This window comes from Periplaneta americana, chromosome 17, assembly GCF_040183065.1.
Source record: "Periplaneta americana isolate PAMFEO1 chromosome 17, P.americana_PAMFEO1_priV1, whole genome shotgun sequence".
NCBI classification, from domain to species: Eukaryota; Metazoa; Arthropoda; class Insecta; order Blattodea; family Blattidae; genus Periplaneta; species Periplaneta americana.
In genome coordinates this window covers 125,318,647-125,340,464 of record NC_091133.1, presented here as the reverse complement: position 1 = coordinate 125,340,464, position 21,818 = coordinate 125,318,647, and the positions used below count along the sequence as shown (strand labels likewise).

The following is a 21,818-nucleotide window of genomic DNA, read 5'->3' as shown; positions in this document are numbered from 1 at the left end:
ACTGTATACGTTAAATGGCTGTTTGTTTGAATAAACAATACAAAGATATTACACTATATTTATATGAAACATAAATATGTACATTTATTTATGGAATGATATATTTCTATGACATCCAATGAGGTGGACCAATCACCTCACTGTAAACAAGTAGATGACTAGTTGATTGTTTAAAATCATCCATAGACACACGCTCACACTCCCAATTCCCGTGCTAAATATCTCGCATGTTCTCTGGGCTAATTATTTCTTATATGTACAAACTGCAATATAAGTACAATTAAAATCCATGTTGAATCTTTCGTACACTACTTTTAACACTTGAATATAAATAACTGATTAAATGGCGATCTTACTCGTGTTAATTATGTAAGTATGTGCGGCTTACAGCTGTTTCGGTGCTATTCGACACCATCCTCAGAGCTACTAGATCTCGGCACTATCTCAACTTCGCTGCCTGTTGTGTGGGTGCGTTCTTGTGATGAAGAGTTGTGTCAAATAGTGTGTGTGTTCTGAAAACACACTACAAAGACATCTCAACACACAAACAACACAAACAAATAAATACAACCACACAGGCGTATACAAACTCACATGCAATAGTTGCGACAGTTTCTACATTGGACACACAGGCAGATCATTCCAAACTCGATACAAAGAACACATTAAAGCAATAACCAGAGGACACAATACATCTACATATGTCGAACGCATAACTAATGCTAACCACACATACAATAACATAAATACAAACATGGAAATCCTACACATACAACCCAAAAACAAAAAACTCAACACACTAGAGTCGACGGCAATTCAGAAGGCGGTTGTCTGCTAACGTTTGCGTTGAGAGAGACAGATAGAGAGAGCAAGGCAGCGTACAACATTGCCACATGGTACTTCACACGCACGTGCGATACAAATAGCACAGGAGAGAATTTAAATTATCAAAAGACAACAATGATCTTAGCCGTTGATTACTGTAAGCATGACATCAAACAAACCCTCTTTCCTTCACTAACAATATTCTTTGCACGGTTCTCAATCCCACACCACATGCTTCTGCATCGTTTCTTGCATGTTGGCAACGTTGCAGTCAGCATCAAGATGGCCAGCAGCGTTCTGCGTTTTTTAAATAATTATACGCCTTAAACACTATTTTCCGCGCCTGCTTGTGTAATACTTGTCTTTTTACAGCCTCTCCTTCCATTTATTTATCTTACAGACACACAGTAAATGTTAGTTTTACTTATTCAATGTATTGAAACACTCGCACATGAACAAACGAAATTGGGAAGTGCTTGTTATAGACTGATTCTGATTGGTTCTACTGTACAAGCTTGTGATGTCACATACCAGAAATGCTACGGCGCATATAGAAGCTAACCGCCTTCTGAAATGCCGTCTAGTCTAGAACAATATGAAATATACAAACACACTATAACACACCCCAATCAAATTCTCAACACACAGATCAATTTCAGAACACACACACTATTTGACACAACTCTTCATCACACAAACGCACCCACACAACAGGCAGCGAAGGTGAGATAGCGCTGAGATCTAGTAGGCTCTGAGGATGCTTACATAATTAACAGGAGTAAGATCGCCATTTAATCAATTATTTACAATTAAAAGTTTCACGATGTTCAATGCAATGTCAAAGTTTCGGGTGTTTGCACCAAAATGCAATTTGTTCATATGAGCAAATAATTTTTTTCAAATTATATTGTAGATTTATTTTGGAAAAACCAGAGTAGAGCAAAGAGGAATCCTCCAGGACTCCGTACCGTGTCTTTCTCCAAATACTTCTTTGCTTCCGCCACAGTCATTTCAACGAGCTCAATAAATTCTCCTTCCTCCAGATTGCCACCTCCTGAAAAAGGAATACAAAGCACTCAAGCAACTAAAAATGTGAAGTAAGAGTTAATTTATTAGTATCATTTGACTTGTGATCGTCTTACCCTTTCCTACTTTCATGTTATCAGTCACCTCAGCATAGAAGACGGTCTGAATATCTCCACAAACACCTATACCAGACCTAAACCAGACATAAATAAATTGTTGATCAGCCATTGTTAGATCATCGGTGGTTGGGGCGTAAGTCATGGCAACTATTTTTTTTTCTTCAAAGTTAGCAATGGTATCATCAGTTATCATATAGCATCCATGTTATAAGAGCAGAGAAATAACAAGCACAGAAAATAATTATTTGAAACAAATGTCATAATGTAAGTAACCATAACTCGTAAAATGAAAATTATATGTGCACACCTGTATGAAATGATTCTTTCAAGATTAGAAACTGGCACGTCATATCCACACTCCTCCAGAACTTCAATTCTTGCTACTTCTTCTAAAGGTATATTCTTGTCTACTATACCGGCACATAGTTCAATTGTGATGCCATTTTCTGCTGGATACTTATTTGTATCTATCTTCAATTCTCGATCTTGATCAGGAACAGCTGCAAAGTAGACAGCTGTAAAAATAAAACAGCGCAGCATAGAAATATAAAGTTGGAAGCAAACATATAGGAAATATAGCAACTTGCAAAAGAAAAGCTTCAGTACATACCTGGCCGAAACTGCTTCACAAATACCAACACTTTTCTTGTTGTGTTGTATATTATTATGGAGACACTGAAATGAAAAATAATGTTCTAATATATTGGTAGTTACTGAAGAAATAAGAAGTACGAAATCAAATGTAAGCTATATTTATTGCTTAATCGCAGCATAGGAAGTTTTTAGTCTTTAAAATATTTTTGGTGGAAAGGTTCTGTAACAAGTACACAAATTTCAGTATATTCTTACTGTCACAGTCATATAGAGGCTATAGCACTTAACAGTAAAACCAATGTACAAAAAGGATATAAATCTATTATTGCTATTACAGAACCATATTAAGAACATTTTTAAAAGTGTCTGAGAAATATATGTGCCGGTACAGTATATTTATCATTATTTGGAATCCGACAATACAAGCTTACTAGTTTTAGAACAATTTGCATTTGAAAAACAAAAATTGATCAGTCAATGCAGCTAAGTTGGTAAAATACAATGAAGTCTGTAGTTTTAACGCTAATTAATTTGCATTAAACCTCATTTATCAGCTTTAACACATTATCACAAAAGTTTATTGTTTACCTACTTGACATAACTACACTTTTAACATCTACAAATAAGATTACCTGGAACAAATTATTTATGGTTAAGGCTAAACTAGGAACAATGGTATTTGTTTACTTTAGTGAACTAATTTATTTACTTCCTCACCTAACCCACTCTAGCCTAAGATTATCAGATTTTATTTACAATTTCCGGGAACAGAGAGTGACATATAAAAATACTTTTAACATATCTCTTAGACTGCCGTTCACTTATATTGTTTCTATGTAATTTAAAGAATTAAAATACTGTTACTCATTCTAAACTACGTGTGAATTTTCTAAGCAAATCTTCTCTAGATTCCAGTCTTTTTAGCAAATTCCTGACAGGTCAATGTTGAAGTTGGTTAAGGTACCAAGCACGGCTCGAACAGTTTCTACACTCATTCTGGATTTTTGGGATATCCACATCATGCTCACTGAAGAACAAAACTTTCAATTGAAGCATTACTTCCAAGAAGACAAAGATAATTCAATCAACAGGCAGTCATTTTCTCAGAAAAGAAAAGAAAATTCCACCCCATTTTGAGCAAAGGGTAGCATTTTCTTCATTCCATTTTGCCACTTTCTCTGAAGCTACATATTTCTTCAAGCAAGAAATTTATTAAATAAATTATCTTATCCAGATCAAGTTTATCTACATTTGAAGAAAAATAATGGACTGTCTCTTCAAATTTTTCTCTTTCTAGAGGATGTTTCAGCAATTTAAGTACATTTCACAGATATCTTACCTTGTGAATGAATAACACAGGAAGTGGAATATTCAACAGCAGTTTCATAAAATTCATAAGAGTCACTTCTTCTAAAGATGCCGAAAGATGTGTAATTGATGACAGAATAAATTTTTCTTCCTTTTTGGAATTCAGTTTTTTCATTAACTCACATAGATAGCAATATGGAAGACTTCACTGCAGTTATGTCGTCACCTACAGTTTTGATTATGGCATGATAAAGCTGTGAAGTTACATTAGAAATATTTATCAGAACAATGTGCAAGGATCATTAAACCATATTAATAATTAACAATCAAAATCCGGATCAACTTTTGTAGCCTTGCGTTGTAGAAGTCTGCTATCTGGGATCATAACCAGTGTTTGACAGCCGTCTGCATCTCTCTGTTGATCTTAAGGTATGACAAATGTCTTAATTCTGGTGACGAATATGTTGAAAAATAGCTCACATAAGCCCGCCATCGGTCCCTATCCTGAACAAGATTAATCCAGTCTATCATCATATCCCACCTCACTAAAATCCACTTTAATAATATCCTCCCATCTACGTCTCGGCCTCCCCAAAGGTCTTTTTCCCTCCAGTCTCCCAACTAACACTATATGTTTGCTTGTGAGAAGAAATTGGCTATTGAAGGAACAGTGAACAGAAGAAAAGTTCAGGGCAGAAGAAGATATCAGAGGATAGACAACATTAAGATATATGGATCAAATGCAAAGACTAAGAGGAACGCAGAAAATAGAGAAGACTGAAGAATGCTGGGATTGGGAAGGAATGGTAAATGGAAGAAAAGTTCAGGGCAGAAGAAGATATCGGATGATAGACGACATTAAGATATATGGATCAAATGCAAAGACTAAGAGGAATGCAGAAAATAGAGAAGACTGAAGAATGCTGGGTTTGAGAAGGAATGGTAAATGGAAGAAAAGTTCAGGGCAGAAGAAGATATCGGATGATAGACGACATTAAGATATACGGATCAAATGCAAAGACTAAGAGGAACGCAGAAAATAGAGAAGACTGAAGAATGCTGGGTTTGGGAAGGAATGGTAAATGGAAGAAAAGTTCAGGGCAGAAGAAGATATCGGATGATAGACGACGTTAAGATATATGGATCAATTGCAAAGACTAAGAGGAAGGCAGAAAATAGAGAAGATTGAGAATGCTGGGTTTGCAGTGAAAGACTTACCGTTGGACAGAAAACTATGAATGAATGAGTTTTATGAAATAGGTTCTAGGAATAATATGAATTATGTATCACACAAGATGGGCAACACTTCCAGCAGTGGAGTGTGAGTACTGAACGTTATTAATATAGGCCTAACATAGACCTAGTCCTCGTACGCAAGTTTTAATGTGACGAAGTGCCATGAGTTAGCAGATGCAAGCATTGGCAGTAGCAAGGGGGAGTGGACCTGCTGCAGGTTGGCTGACAGAAACACTGCGAACATTTGCTGGGACTCACTGAATCACTGTCACGAAGATTCTATACAGACAACTCTGCGCTTCTTGGGAATTTGTATTTTTTTATTTCTTTCCTTTTTTCTGAAGTGACATTCCTACAATATCTGCAACATTCTAAGTCTGTATGGTCATTTAAAGGTATTTTAGGCCTACTTAATATTTGGAGGTGATGGAAACATACAAAGGGACAAATTTCAAGACAGGAAGTGAACTGTTTCTATAATTCACTTCCTTATAATGACTTTTATACTTCTTGGTTAAACTAGCGCAGACAACTTCCATTTGTACTCTGCTTATACACCTTCAAGTGTTCAAAGCTCTTTCCACAGTCACACCAACATAAATAAAGTTTCACTCTAGTATACACTCATCCTATGCCTTGCATATACGAATCTATGACAGGTTAGGTTAGTTTAGGCTTTGTTATGCCTTGAATATACGAATCTGTCCAGGATTTTCAAGCGCTGGGAAAAGACTGGTGAATTTTTTTGTTTTGTGTTGTCAGTACTGGTCACTTCCGATCACCAGAACTAACTAAGCGCTAGTTTCACCAAAAGTGTATTGTCTCTACTTTACTAATATCTAAGGATGTAGTAGATAAAGAGCATTTCTTGAATAAAATAAACTGTACACCACCAACCACAAATTATTTATAGGCCAATACAGCGCTGAAAATGAATAAGTGGACACAGTATAAATCATTTAAGAAATTCTCTGAATCCGAAGGATTATGAATTTTCCCTACCTGTCATGTATTTTTATCAAGTCCCATATTTTTTCGACACCATTCTGTAAAAGATTTAAAAAATAAACCTTATACTTTCCGGCGAACTTGAAAGTTTAACTTAGCCTATATGTGGCCTATACAATTGGAGGTGAGAAAAAAAAAAAAAAAAAAAAAAAAGAAAAAAAAAAGAGTATTAAAACGATCGCCAAAATAATCTGTTGGTGTACTAAAAGACGAAGTAGCTGACGTACCATCAGAATATACATATGACACTCTTAAAAGACTAGGATACAGATTTCACGCTACACGTGATATGTTCATGCTAGGTTATGTTCAGTTTCGTTCTTACTTCAAGTATACAAAAAATAAATACATTTACAACTTGATGCCATAAATACCTGTGTATAGTGCATTCTTAACGGTTTTACGAAATTAGAATCACCCATGGGGGTTAGTTTAACGTCATTTATGTTGTCCATAACTTCCGGAATTAATTTTTCCTTAATTTTACACAGTCTTACAAGTCCAGCTCGATCCTCAAAAATACCTCTACGACATAGTTCATAGTTTCACCACAAGATGCCACGGCGAAAAATTGAAGTCGCCATAAACTCGTTGGTTATGGCGCATTGCCAACCTGTACAAATGAAATACGACATACCAACCTTTACCAACATCTAAAAAGAGTTTCAACAAACTCTGGCTCATTGTTTCATAGGATAGACAGGGAGGTGCAGACGGCTGTCACACACTGGTCCCAATCCCAGGCGGCAGGCTTCTATGACACAGGGTTATAAAAGTTGATCCCACGGTATGACAAATGTCTCAATTCCGGTGGGGAATATATTGAAAAATAGCTCAACAATTGCTGTGTCTGTTTCAATAAATTTTTTCCCATCAAATTGTTTTTTTTTTCTGTAAACGGCCCAAGGGAATCTTATTCTTTTACAGCCCTCATAATTGCGCTCGAGTGGCCAAAATTTGTGTAAGTGCTTGTTTTGGCATTATTAACATGGTGGAAGAAAAAATATGAACTTAGTTATCTGCCTCCATGAGAATGTTTGCTTGTTAGTTTCTTCGGGATGGGTGCTCCATACTATCATCTTTGAGCTGATGGAATATGATCGGTCTGCATAGGAACTATTCTGTATTAGAAATTGCATATAACATAAAGGAGAAACTTTCTTCCCCCATGAAGGCTCGAACCTGCATGCATTCTGTAATGTTAGTCCTAAGCAGGATGCTTTAGACCACGATGCCATGACGCGGGACTTTTGGTGTCCTATATGGATTTCATATGGGACAAGTTTTCAGGCTTTAAATACCGGACATGCCTATAATAAGAGACACCTGGCAACCTAAATTATTCTTTTTTTTTTTTTTTTAACGTCCAATAACTTCCTGTTTCTCTTCAATAATATGCCTTTGTGTCAAGGTATGAATAATAATAATAATAATAATAATAATAATAATAATAATAATAATAATAATAATAATCATTACCGTAATCATATGCTAAGACCATAAGTCAAAAATAAAATAACTTCGTCCCTTGATAGTATTTCAGTTGTTCTTCCAATTTATTTTATGGATGTAATGATAAAACAACGATATTGTGCATGAAAACATTACATTTTAAACAAGTAATTAAACATGTATTAATTTACATAAACGAAATAGAAGTTTACATTGAAATATATTGAATAAACACAATTTTTTGTACATAAGATGACTTATAACACTCTACTTAACGGCGTCTCCTCCCAATGACAGTAGGTTGATCGTCCTTATCCCAGCTTACAGTTCTAGGGGCTAATTCTGGATCCGGGGCAGATATTACTCTTTGCTGTGTACCGGTATCAGATGTTTGCCTTGAAGAAAAGTTTTTTATATTTTTACCTGCTGCTTTCCCACCTTTAGCTTTTCCTTTTCCCTTTTCATTAACTTCATCACGTGGAATTTCCTGTACAATCATCGGCTGCTCCTGAGGATAACCTATGGCTTCACTGACGTTTGCCACATTTTTGTCTCCCTCAATCTTCTCTTGATTTTCATTCTGCCAGTATATGTTTGGAGCCATGAATTCTATCTCCAGCTCTGATGATGTATTTGAATCCCCACAACCGCAGCTATCATCATCGTCCTCATCATTCTTTTTCGCTGGAATTCTAAATTGCAGAGGCACGTTATTTTCTTCTGGGACAAGATTGATGGGGTGCATTGAGATGTAGTAAGCACCATTGCGACGATGAATGTGAAGTGTAGGTGGGAGTTTAGGAGTGTCGTCTTTTTCTTCTGTGACTTCTGGTAGTGGTTCCGGCACTTCACACTTTCTGAATGACAGGTTCTTTTCTTCTATACCTGCTGCTCTTTGGACGGCTCTTATGATTCGGGTTACTCCTCTCGAAACAGCCCCTGGCCTCCAACCGGGTCGAGGCTGCAAATAAAAATAATGAGATCTATGCATAATAAATCTAACTTATTCCTACATTATACAGACATCTGCATCCAAGATTTAGAGCAAAAGAAACTTGATGCTTTTCTCCTCATATTAGAGTCATGTGTACAAAATATTGATTTCTAAACACACACCTTCATCTCAAACAGCAGAAATAACTAAAATGCTCTCTCAATTAATATCACTCAATAAAAGAATTGTATTCCAATGGATACCATCCCATTGTGGAATCCTGGGAAAAGAGAATGTGGATGCTTTAGCAAAGAAGGGCAGCACTGCTACTTACAGACCTGTTACTAAATCTACGTATTACTCTGTGAAGAGATTTATTAAATCTACATACTTAGACTTCAACAAACAAAATTTGATAACACAATCCCAAGGGAAAAAGTGGAACTCTCTGCATCAAAATCCACAATTAATTTCCGATTTACCACGAAAATCGTCTGTAGCTGCATTTAGATTGGCAACAGGCCATGATTGTTTGGCCAAACACCTGCATAGAATTGGAATATATCAGTCCCCTAACTGCCCATTGTGCAACTCAAACCAAGAAATGGATTCGGAACACCTCAAAATCTGTGCTTCATTGGCAGGTCATGATAATATCTTTGAAAAATATTGGAGTGCAAGAGGTCAAATGACTTTATTGTCAAACGCCTGGCATTAGAAAACAACAACAAAATATTGGTTTAAAATTACAAGACTAGCTAAATATTTTCTGGGTACTGGTACTATAATTTTTGTAAATATTAAGCGCCTATTAAAAATAAAAAATTCTTCTGTAGTCGATTGGAGAAAGCTGCATAACCGAGCAACTTGGCTCAGACTATAATGTGTCAGACTCGAATGTGGGAGGTCCCGGGTTCAAACCCCGTGGTCGGCCAATCTGATTGGGTTTCTTTTCATGGTTTCCCTCAGTCACAAAGGCAAATGCCAGATTGGAAATTTAGATACTGTGATTCATCACCACCTTAATCATCAGTTTCATAAACATTAATCAAAATGTAATATCATTTAGGAATAATTACCTATATATTATATATTTTATTCCTAAGTGATATAGTGTGTATTGAAGCAAGTAAAGAAATAGGTTTGGAAATAAATCCCGAAAAGACAAAGTATACGATTATGTATCGTGACCAGAACATAGTACAAAACTGAAATATAAAAATTGAAAAATGTATCCTTTGAAAAGGTGGAAAAGTTGAAATACTATCTTGGAGCAACAGTAACAAATATAAATGACACTCGGGAGAAAATTAAACGCAGAATAAATATGGGAAATGTCTGTTATTATTCGGTTGAGAAGCTTTAGTCATCCAGTCTGCTCTCAAAAAAGGTGAAAGTTAGAATTTATAAAACAGTTATATTACTGGTTGTTCTTTATGGTTGTGAAACTTGGACTCTCACTTCGAGAGGAACATAGGTTAAGGGTGTTTGAGAATAAGGTGCTTAAGAAAATATTTGGGGCTAAGAGGGATGAAGTTACAGGAGAATGAGAAAGTTACACAACACAGAACTGCACACATTGTATTCTTCACCTGACATAATTAGGAATATTAAATCCAGACGTTTGAGATGGGCAGGGTATGTAGCACATATGGGCGAATTCAGAAATGCATATAGAGAGTTAATTGGGAGGTCGGAGGGAAAAAGACCTTTGGGAAGGCCGAGACGTAGATGGGAGGATAATATAAAAATGGATGTGAGGGAGGTGGGATATGATGGTAGAGACTGGATTAATCTTGTTCAGGATAGAGACCAATGGCGGGCTTATGTGAGGACGGAAATGAACCTCCGGGTTCCTTAAAAGTAATTTGTAAGTAAGTAATTAAGTGATATAGTGTTAAAAGTTGTGTAATCAAGATGTATAATATCAGTTATCTACATGAAGACAAGGTATCTATAACACAAGACACTAGAAGCAGGAACTTATAAATATTAAAAAAAAAAAAGGCCTACTGAAATACTCATGGATCCTAACACGCGATATTACCACAGATGTTAAAGCGTGTATAAATAAACTAAAAAAACCTGCATAAAGACAAAGGAGCAGATCACTAGACGCAACTTTTCATTTTTTAGAAGATTTTGAAACAGTTAAATCTTTCTGATTTCGCTGAACTATATACATTTTTTTTAAATATCATGGTGCTGCAAACAGCACTGACACTTAATAAATAATAATATGTACAACAACATTCTTCTTTAGCAGGCAATTGTCTTTTGACAACGATAATAATAGGAGTTATATTTTTCTGAAAATGTGTATCCGAGCTTACAGTTTATCTGTATCTTGCATTTACAGGAAAAATGAAATTGTATTTCAGCAGGGGTGTATTTCAGGCCTGCCAGGCCCTGGTGGCGCCAAGATACTAGGTACTTTTCGAGGTTGGACGGTGCCAGGGTACTTTTCTGTTTTTCATACTGTCGTCAAATTTTGCATTTATAAATGTAATATTTTTTATTATTCTATATACACGTTTAACACTTATATATCACTGATTAAATTTCCAACTTCTTTACTGTGTTAATATTTAGGATTTACCTTGCTTGACTAGTTTAGAAGTCTTTGCTTCTCTGATTAGACTTTGGACAATGAAGCACAAGACTTCGAAACTAGTCAAGCAAGGTAAATCCCAAATATTAACATAGTAAAGAAGTTGGAAATTTAGTAATTAATATTTTGTTCATATTTAAACAATTTCATAGTGAAATCAACTCCAGAGATCTAACAATCTCTTTGTTTTGTTTCAAGAAGTCACTGCAATTTTTTTTCTATATGTAACCAACCGGTTCTATTCAAACAGAATGGCCCATTATCTTGTGCTTGGCCCAGTAGCTTATGCTTCGAAATTCCAGAGCCAGGGAACTTTTCTTTTTATACATCTTGATTACACAACTTTTAACACTGTATCACTTCGGAATGTGTATGATAAGACTTTCCTGTGTTAAATTTCAACGTATCTCGTTTACATGTTTCGGGTTCATCTTCAGAACTGGTCGTTATTGGTCTTGGCGCCACTTGTTCTGTTTCCTGTGAGGGTGTGTTCCTGTGGTATAGTGTAGAGTCAAAGAGTGTGTGTGTTTTGAAGTTGAGTTGTGTGTTGAGAATTTCGTTGGGGTGTGTTTTTGTGTGTCTGTATATTTCATATTGTTCTAGTGTGTTTAGTTTCTGGCTTTTTGGTTGTATGTGTAGTATTTCCATGTCTGTGTTGATGTCTCTGTGGGTGTGGTTAGCATTTGTGATGTGTTCTGAATATGTGGAGGTGTTTTGCAATTTTGTTATGGCTGTGATGTGTTCTTTGTAACGTGTTTGAAACGATCTGCCTGTCTGTCCTATGTAGAAGTTGTTGCAGGTGTTACATTTGAGTTTGTCTACGCCTGTGTGGTTGTATTTGTTTGTTTGTGTGTTGAGATGTTTTTGTAGAGTGTTATTTGTTCTGTATGCGATGTTGTAATTTAATTTCTTGAATGAGGTTGCAATTTTGTGTGTGTTTTTGTTTTCGTATGTTAGTGTGATGTATTTTTTGTGTTATTGTGTTTGTGTTGTATTCTTATGTTTTTTGTGATTATGTTTTGTCTTACGTATTATGTTGTCTATTATTTATTGTTTATTTTTAGAAATGCAGGGAAATCAATGATTTTTCTTACTAGCCTATTTCCTTTTCAGAGTTTTGATAATCCATGAATTATAAAGTCCTCAAATGATTGCAATATAAATATACATACTCTTATATAGCCCTACATATTTACAAAAAACTCGCACGGACACACACACACATATACATTCAATATTACCTTTAGTCCGGTGGCAGTATCTGGGGGATACCAGCGCCATCCCATTCTGGCAGGAACTTGATCTACAGGCTGTAAACAATGCCGATGACCAATTTTAACACCTGGGTAGGTGCCACCCAATGAATAAACGAAACGCCGACGGCTTTTTGGTGGAGGATGCCAACACTTCCTTTGCTTTCTTTTCGGCTTACATTTTATTTTACTTCCAAATATCATAGCTTCAGAGAATGATATCTGTCCTATATCATCAATATTGAAAGCAGGATCTTCTGCTATTCTTTGCATCATACCGGGAGTCGACTCTGTTCCTCGCACTCGTGTACATACACAACCGCTTGGCAAGTCTTCAAGACCAACAGCACCACCTCGGTAAGCTGGAGAGAGCGCGCCTGTGGTGTCGTAACGTATAGGAGGATTGTGGGTTGCTCCACACTCGGATTCCAGTCCAATGAATTTGTCACAAATTCCCTTAGCACCTCCCCTGTATGCGGGTGAAAGGGCTCCTGTTGTGTCATACCGTACGGGAGGATGATTGAATGCTGATGACAGGGCTCCGGTTGTATCGTATCTTGGTGCTGGCTGAAGAACAACGATTTTACCTGTGGCTGTTATGCCTCCATATGCCGGAGACAAGGCACCTGTTGTATCATAACGGACTGGCGGATAACGTGTTTGCTCTTCTGATTTCAATTCTATTTCTTCTACATTACTAGAAGTACAATCACACGTTAACATCCTTCTCCATGCTTCAGATTTTCTACGAACTTCTTCAGGACATTTTTCTTGGTCAAACTCTGGATCATAGATATTCCCTTGGCTGCAATAAATTGGCATCACTGGTACAATGTCTTCCTCATCCCTCTCGCTGAACGGAGGCCTGGACACAGAACAAATGGAACATGTTCTTGTAACGATATCAGCTTCAAAACTACACGAACACTCACATTCATCAATGGGGTGAGGCTCTGTAAAGTCATCACTGGCATCATGGCTAGGGCAACATCCACAAAGGAATTGAACTCGTTGCTCACCTGGACAGTCTTCGGCGCATGATGGTACTGGTTGTCGTGGAGGAGGACTTCCTTCGCAGGGTTCACAGGTTTGTGGTTTCAACTGATGTTTGGATTGGTGCATATTGCACCGTGTTGATTTCGGAGGGCAGGAAAATGACGATGAATGGCAACAACTTTCACAAGGCTGCTTTTGAGGACAGCTTTCATCATTCGATGATTTCGATTGCCTTACAGGAGATTTGGACTGACTACAAACATCGCAAGGAATACATGGTGGCATATTGGATTCCTGAGCCCGCTGACACACGGGGCAAGACAATCCAGTCTGACAACACTTTCTGCATGCACTACTAGGTGGCATATTCAACTTACGGCAGTCATCACATGGTATACAAGGCGGTAGTTTTAGATGTGATGTCTTCGACCGGCATTTAGCACATGGCACGCGAAGTGGTAGTTTCGACTTTTGATAGTGGTCGCAAGGAATATTAGGTTTCAACTTAGTTTGACGACATTCAACGCATGGAATACAAGGCGGCAACTTTAGTTGTTGTGACTTTTCAGTTTGCAGAATTTGACGGCAATGCTCGCATGGGATATCAGACGGTATTTCTGATTGGCTACTAACATTCGGAGACTGTTTGCTTGCAATACGCTCGGCGAAGTCCAAAGGCATTCCTCGATTATCACATTCTATAGCGTCACACCATTCTCTAATAACTGAAGCAAGCTTTTTATCGCTATCAGGAGGGCATTCACACGGAGATATATCCAGTTTGTTTCCAGACTTAAACCCACAATATTTAATTTTAGAAGTACTTTCCTGCTCTCCCGTAAAACTGTAAGGTGATGTAGTCGTGATATCTGGACCCGATTCATGTGCTGGTTTGCTACTAGGTTCATCTTCAAGTGGAGATACACACACACAATCCTCGCACTTCAACGCTTTGTCTTCTTTACTATTTTTGAATAGAAAAGATTTTGTTTCGTTCTTGAGTTTGAACTGTGTAACAATAGACTGACCAAAACAGGAAAGACGAATAAAAAGAGAAATGAATCCCGCATCTTCACCATTGGAGCTACGAAGATTATAAGTGTCTTGAAGTTTACAGGAAATCGGTAAATCTGTGCTAGAGTCCATTGCTTTACGAATAGTCTTGCAGATGTCTGTGGTTAAGAAAATGTCAGTCAAACCAAGGACTTGCGGTGGGCACATTCCTGGATGCTTCCTTAAAAGAATGATTCGTAGTGGAGATTGCTGAATTGATCTGACGAGTTCTGTAGGTTCCATTGGAAAGAGACATGATTTTCCACTACTGAAGTCAGCAATCGTCGCAGCATCAAGACAATCCTGTTCCCGAAAATCTTCTTGATTTATTTCAAAATACGGAAAATCTATAAATTTCACTTTTACACTTAATGGTATACTAGCTTCTGCTTGTGTTGTGTAATACTTCTCCAAAATACATCTTCGTAATGTAATTCTTTCAATTAAAATTTCAAGTAGAAACAACTGTTCAGATGCATTTGCCATCTTTCGTAAATATTATAGTATGCGTTTATATAAGAATTTCACTCGGTCAGAGTCTGACTTTTTACAAATATGATTTTTTATAAGCTGCTGATAACACTAGAATTTCACAATAGGCCTATAATAATTAGTTTCGTGCTAGATCATTTTTAAAACCTGATAATTTTGTGTAGTTATGTTCAAATTTCACATTATAACAGTCTGTAACTAAGTAAACAATGTTCAGTTGTCAGGTTTCATTTGTTATTTATTATTGTTATGTTTTGTATTAAATGAGGATATTTCGATTATATCTGCATTCTGTTATTTCTCTTATATCATTAAGTTGATCATTTAAATAGATTTTAGTATTTTCTAGTAATAATTCCGGTTATATAAAATAAATGTCGCACCGAATTAGTCGCGTTTTAAATTTACTGAAATATGTAGAAGTGGATGTATTTTTAATAAGAAAGGGTACATTATTATTATTATTATTATTATTATTATTATTATTATTATTATTATTATTATTATTATTATTAAGCCTTACAAGCTATGAAAGTTCTTGGCTGCTGAGTTTACAACATAATATCACTGCAATCTGTCGTGATAAAATACGTTACCGGTATCGTATAAAAATCAGTGGCGGTTCTTTCAGGACAAATAGCTCAGGCTACATCTTTGTACCTTTCTGCTTATGTGAGAGATTCATTTGTAACTTTACGTTTCTGCGTTATTTATTATTACTGTTTGTATTTATTTTGTATGCGCTATTTAACAGAATGAAAGAGAAGGCACCAGGGCAGTAATCGGCATTTCTTGACTAGCGAACCAATCCCGTAAATACAAGCAAGGCGGAAGGGTAAGGCATGATCTTCCTCCCCTTAGCCATCACTTGTTCATTCAACGTTAAACAGTTTGGTTATCCTCCCTTTCCTACCTTCCCCTTTGCTGTGTATCGCGGGCTGCATTTTACATGACGTAATCTTGCCGACGATTACACTAAGGTCTTAATTCTGTTAGATTAAATATAGATTAATACAAGTAAATAAATAAATAAACAAATAAATAAATAAACAAATAAATAAATAAACAAACAAATAAATAAATAAATAAATAAATAAATAAATAAATAAATAAATAAATAAATAAATAAATAAATAAATAAATAAATAAATAGTGAATAAGTGAATAAACAAATAAATAGATAAATAAATAAATAAATATATAGATAAATAAATAAATAGATGAACAGATAAATAAATACATAGAAAGGTAAACAAATAAATAAATAGATAAATAAATATACAAATAAATAAATGAAGAAATAGATAGATAAATAAATAGATAAGTAATTGAATGGTGAATAAACAAATAAATAAATAGGTAAATAAATAAATAAAAATCATATAAATAGATGACAATAATTTAATGTAATTTATTTTATGTAGCTGTCTCCATGACAGGAATAATAATAATAATAATAATAATAATAATAATAATAATAATAATAATAATAATAATTTATTTACTAATATTTATTGTGCTGTACAACAGCCTGGGGCCAATAACAGTTAATAATAATAATAATAATAATAATAATAATAATAATAATAATAATAATAATAATAATAATAATAATAAATCGTGGTCAGATACGGAAAATAAATGCAGTATTGAAAACAAAATTTTATATAAGAATCAATGATTACCTTGTAATTAACATGTTCCTCTTTAGATGGCAGCACCATTACATGCATCTGTTCGAGCTGCTTCTGTACAGTTTGGGTAGGTGGCAGAACCTGTTGTGATTGACTCTGGTTGATTATGCGATGGCTGAGAACTAGACTGTTCTTTTTTTTTTAGTTGGTTATTTAACGACGCTGTACCAACTAGTAGGTTATTTAGCGTCGATGAGATTGGTGATAGCGAGATGGTATTTGACGAGGATTCGCCATAGATTACCTGCATTCACCTTACGGTTGGGGAAAACCTCGGAAAAAACCTAACTGTGGCTCAGACTGTCCAACTTTTTATAAGAAAGAAATCTGTGTTTCATTGTGTTCCAGTTCTTGTCTGCATATATGAATCGAACAAAATTGTAAATATTCCTCTCCATAAGGTTGCCATGAAGCTATTCCAAATTGTTTCATGACGCTTTGAATATCAGGAGCTTAAAATAGCTCTCCTGAAAAAAAAATGGTTGTGACAAAACAAACATCATTGATTATATAAAGATCTTAATTCATAGGTACTTATCAGAGCACTTATAAAAATTAGCTAAATATTAAAAGCACACGACATTCCACATCTAAATACTGCACTGCTTAGCCGAGAGTTAATAGAATATTTAACTTTTGCAAGATACGAGCTTTGATTTGTGAAGCGGGCCATAATAAGGTTTTTGGTAATTTTGTTCTGTAGACAAATTAATGTATTAGTATCTTTGAACAAAGCACGATTCTTCGCGAAGTCATGATCATTCCACCACTAAAATATAATCCTAAATACCTGCTTGCAAACTCAATTTAAAGTAGGCTAGACAGGTATCTAAAATTGAAGGCTAGAAGTTTAGTGGTACAAATTTGAGTTATCTCGTTTAGCGGCAAAGATTTATAATCATCAACGTTTGATTAACAAAAAATTTCATTATTATTATTAATTAGTATTAGTCTATTACTATTACTATTATTATTATTATTATTATTATTATTATTATTATTATTATTATTATTATTATTATTATTATTTCATCGATTATTTTACTGGAAGCAAGTAAAGAGATAGGTTTGGAAGTAAATCCCGAAAAGAGAAAGTGTATGATTATGTCTCGTGACCAGAATATTGTACGAAATGGAAATATAAAAACTGGAAATATATCTTTTTAAGAGGTGGAGAAGTTCAAATATCTTGGAGTAATAGTAACAAATATAAATTACACTCGGGAGGAAATTAAACACAGAATAAATATGGGAAATGCCTGTTATTATTCGGTTGAGAAGCTTTTATTATCCAGTCTGCTGTCAAAAAATCTGAAAGTTAGAATTTATAAAACAGTTATATTACCGGTTGTTCTTTATGGTTGTGAAACTTGGACTCTCACTTTGAGAGAGGAACATAGGTTAAAGGTGTTTGAGAATAAGGTACTTAGAATAATATTTGGGGCTAAGATGGATGAAGTTACAGGGGAACGGAAAAAGCTACACAACACAGAACTGCACGCATTGTATTCTTCACCTGACATAATTAGGAACATTAAATATAGACGTTTGAGATGGGCAGGGCATGTAGCTTGCATGGGCGAATCCAGAAATGCATATAGAGTGTTAGTTGGGAGACCGGAGGGAAAAAGACCTTTAGAGAGGCCGAGACTTAGATGGGAAGATAATATTAAAATGGATTTGAGGGAGGTGGGATATGATGATAGAGAATGAATTAATCTTGTTCAGGATAGGGACCAATGGCGGGTTTATGTGAGGGTGGCAATGAACGGCCGGGTTCCTTAAAAGCCAGTAAGTAAGTAAGTAAGTAAGTAAGTTAGTAAGTAATTATTTCATCGATTTTCTCAGTAACTGCACGAAAACTATGAAGAGTGCTTCCACAACACGAAAAAACCGTGCTGCTGCTACTGCTATGTTCAGATTAGGGTGACGTGTCTGATGACCTGCGAAAAGAAAAATAATGTTAAAGACGGAAAATAACTATGCGTATAATAATTTATATTGTAAAGAGAGGAGAAGGAAATGAAGGGAAAGGAGAATGCTTGTTATCAAAATTGATCATTAAGTTTCAGTCGTCATATTAGCCTGCAGACTATTTCAGACCAGAATACCACATCTGATCACTTACCAGAGGTAACGGAAAATATCTTTGTGCGAAATCGTGCGTGTTTGCTTGGTTTCCGCACAAAACCAATCCGCGGAAAGTCTAAAATTCCACATTCAGTATTCCCAACCTAACAGACATAACAATTCCCCTCTTCTTACCGCTTAAGTGATATATTGATTTTACTGCTTTAGGCTTTTAACATATTATTTTTAGAGACGTTCAATATAGTAATAATTATAAATTGAAAACTTACCACTGCAATTTCACCTAAATTGCACTGCTAATTATTGTTTTTAAATATTTGCAAAAATTAAGTAACTTCTACACCTCCACTAAAGTTACTGCATTCGTGATGCAAGTAACATTAAGGAAGCCGTGAAAATAGAAAAAAACTGGTGGTGGTGCTCCAGTGACTCTGAATAACTGCACAAATGTAACAATTAATTTCAATGTACAGAATTAGATGTCAAAGATATTTTCCATTTCTAAACATCTCCTTGACCGGCAAAATTAAAATTGCCGATGTCATTACTGCAATATGTTACATAAATAATATTGTTAAAATATTAAAATGAAAAATAAATCATTACATAGATAGATAGATAGATAGATAGATAGATAGATAGATAGATAGATAGATAGATAGATAGATAGATAGATAGATAGATAGATAGATAGATAGATAGATAGATAGATAGATAGATAGATAGATAGATAGATAGATAGATAGATAGATAGATAGATAGATAGATAGATATTTATTAGCCTTAGGAAATACAATGATTTCATGGCATCGTCAGAGTGAATACATAATAAATATGCGGTTACATACATGTTTTTCCGACATACAAGATGTCTACAATAATATACAAATAATATACAAACAATACATTCAGTAATGAAGTCAATTCTCCACAACCTTACCGTTTGTTTTAAGTTCGCATTTATAGACTGGGAAAAAAAAAGACAGACGTATATCACGGCCTGCTGGAGTATAGTAAACACAGAAAACATTTTAAAGCAACAATGTTGAAGATAGATATTTTTGTTTTGCAAATTTGCCGTCATTGAACAGAAACCCCACACCTGTGGAATAACGGCTAGCGCGTCTGGCTGCGAAACCAGGTGGCCCGGGTTCGATTCCCGGTTGGGGCAAATTATCTGGTTGAGATTTTTTCCGGGGTTTTTCCTCAACCCAATATGAGCAAATGCTGGGTAACTTCCGGTGCTGGACCTCGGATTCATTTCACCGGTATTATCACCTTCATCTCATTCAGACGCTAAATAACTTGAGATGTTGATAAAGCGTCGTAAAATAACCTACTAAAATAAAAATTGAACAGAAGCCAAGGTGGAGATTTCATTGCAACTAATTAGAAATTCCTCTTTCAGGTATGTAATAAACGATCTTCGCACAAAATAATGTACGATACACGAGCGGTATGTTTTCTTTCAATTCTCGGAAATTAAAAAAGCTCAACTACGTTTCGCTTTTTCAAACTTTTCCTCGAACATGAAAACTTCAACATACCGCTCTTGTAACGCATATTACTATTACATGTTCTACTATGAAGGATGGGAAGAGAAAGCGGTCTTGTGTCTTATATTGGCCATTACATTAGCCGTCAGTGCCGTTTTCAGATCATTTACGAATATTATAAATTAAAGACCTAATTGGCTTAACAGAAGGACCTTATTGCCGACACTCGCAGCCTCGTGGTCGGATCACTTCTCGCTGACTCACATCTTGAGTGGATAATGGAACGAATAAAGTGGCGATTACATGAGATGTCTCATGCAGCCATCTCTGCAGACTCATTACTCGATTTCGCTTCCGACACCCATCAGTCACAGGTGAGCAATTTAATTTTTGGGGTTACGTGAAGAATTTTAATTTAATTGCACTTTTATTACAGAGCAAATTCAGTGCTAGTGCTGTGTTCAAACGGCAGCTTTTGTAGATAAGAATCTGGGGGATCCGAGTTCGGTTCCTTATTGCTCCTTTTCTTCTGCTTTGGCGTCGTCTTTGCATTATGCTTGCCATATGAATGAGGTATGAGTTCGGCGTCCCGTGACAATTCCATAGGACTGAGTTTGCCCATGTCAATTCTAACGCGTAAAAGCGGGCCCATCTTGCTCTTTTACTTGATTATGAGTAATGACCAGAGAAAGCATTTGGTGTACGTAAACCGTTAAGTTAATTGCTACATGCACTATATCGCGATGTATTGGAGAACAAGGAAGGGAGGGGGTGAATGTCATCGTGTCGCTACAGTAACAACGACTGGAGTACAGTTCCTGCAGCAATTTATCTTTACTATTCAGTAATTTCACTTTGTAATATTAAATAACCTATTGTTTATATTGTGCATTTAATTACAAGATACATAGTTATGTGTTTTACATGATATTAATGTAGCTACATAAGAACAATATATTGTATATAAATACAACATATAAAACATAGTATTATGTGCGAGATCGTGCGTATTTGCTTGTTTTCCGCACAGAACCAATACGCGGTAAGTGTGAAATACCACATTCAGTATTCCCAACGTAACACACACAACAATTTCCCTCTTCTTACCGCTTAAGCGCGACATTCATTTTACTGCTTTAGGCTTTTAACATATTATTTTTAGAGACGTTTAACATAGTAATAATTATAAATTGGAAACTTACCACTGCAATTTCACCTAAATTGCAATGTTAATTATTGTTTTTAAATATTTGCAAAAATTAAGTAAAGTCTACTACTCCACGAAACTTATTGCATTCCTGATACAAGTAACATTAAGGAAGCCGTGAAAAAATTAACAAGATTCCAGATTCCGATGTTATTACTGCAATATGTTATATAAATGATATTGTTAAAATATTAAAATGAAAAACAAATCATTACATAACCTTACCGTTTGTTTTAAGTTCGCATTTATAGACTGGGGGGGGGAAAGACAGACGTATATGACGGCCTGCTGGAGTATAGTAAACACAGAAAACATTTTATAGCAACAATGTTGAAGAAAGATATTTTGGTGTTCCGAAGTTGCCGTCATTAAACAGAAACCAACATGGAGATTTCATTGCAACTAATTAGAAATTCCTCTTTC

The 21,818-nt window shown here is 35.4% G+C and overlaps 2 protein-coding genes across 3 annotated transcripts; both read right to left on the bottom strand.

Annotated features, from left to right (window-relative positions):
* Window positions 1–44: 44 nt before the first annotated feature.
* On the bottom strand, window positions 45–6,666 carry LOC138693155 (uridine diphosphate glucose pyrophosphatase NUDT14-like). Its single transcript, XM_069816845.1, has 6 exons — window positions 6,491–6,666; window positions 6,111–6,154; window positions 2,581–2,645; window positions 2,278–2,485; window positions 1,968–2,044; window positions 45–1,879 (listed from the first exon to the last, which is right to left on the bottom strand). Exons 1-6 carry the CDS (start codon window positions 6,569–6,571, stop codon window positions 1,728–1,730), a joined length of 627 nt encoding a protein of 208 aa, XP_069672946.1. The 5' UTR covers window positions 6,572–6,666; the 3' UTR covers window positions 45–1,727.
* Window positions 6,667–7,647: 981 nt separating this feature from the next.
* On the bottom strand, window positions 7,648–15,097 carry LOC138692564 (uncharacterized). 2 transcript variants are annotated; one of them, XM_069815540.1, is made up of 3 exons: window positions 13,386–13,508; window positions 12,355–13,231; window positions 7,648–8,529 (listed from the first exon to the last, which is right to left on the bottom strand). In XM_069815540.1, exons 1-3 carry the CDS (start codon window positions 13,403–13,405, stop codon window positions 7,840–7,842), a joined length of 1,587 nt encoding a protein of 528 aa, XP_069671641.1. In that variant the 5' UTR covers window positions 13,406–13,508; the 3' UTR covers window positions 7,648–7,839. The 2 variants fall into 2 exon arrangements, with proteins under 2 accessions (XP_069671641.1, XP_069671640.1); XM_069815539.1 differs by having other exon boundaries at window positions 12,355–15,097.
* Between the last annotated feature and the right edge of the window lie 6,721 nt (window positions 15,098–21,818).

Coding starts and splice junctions, on each gene's coding strand:
- LOC138693155 (XM_069816845.1), bottom strand. CDS start 6,571: ATGGACAACATAAATGACGTTAAACTAACCCCCATGGGTGATTCTAAT. Junction 2,045..2,277: donor GAAAGAATCATTTCATACAG/GTGTGCACATAT, acceptor TGTCTGGTTTAG/GTCTGGTATAGGTGTTTGTG. Junction 1,880..1,967: donor TAACATGAAAGTAGGAAAGG/GTAAGACGATCA, acceptor TTCCTTTTTCAG/GAGGTGGCAATCTGGAGGAA.
- LOC138692564 (XM_069815539.1), bottom strand. CDS start 14,901: ATGGCAAATGCATCTGAACAGTTGTTTCTACTTGAAATTTTAATTGAA. Junction 8,530..12,354: donor ATACTGCCACCGGACTAAAG/GTAATATTGAAT, acceptor TTTTATTTGCAG/CCTCGACCCGGTTGGAGGCC.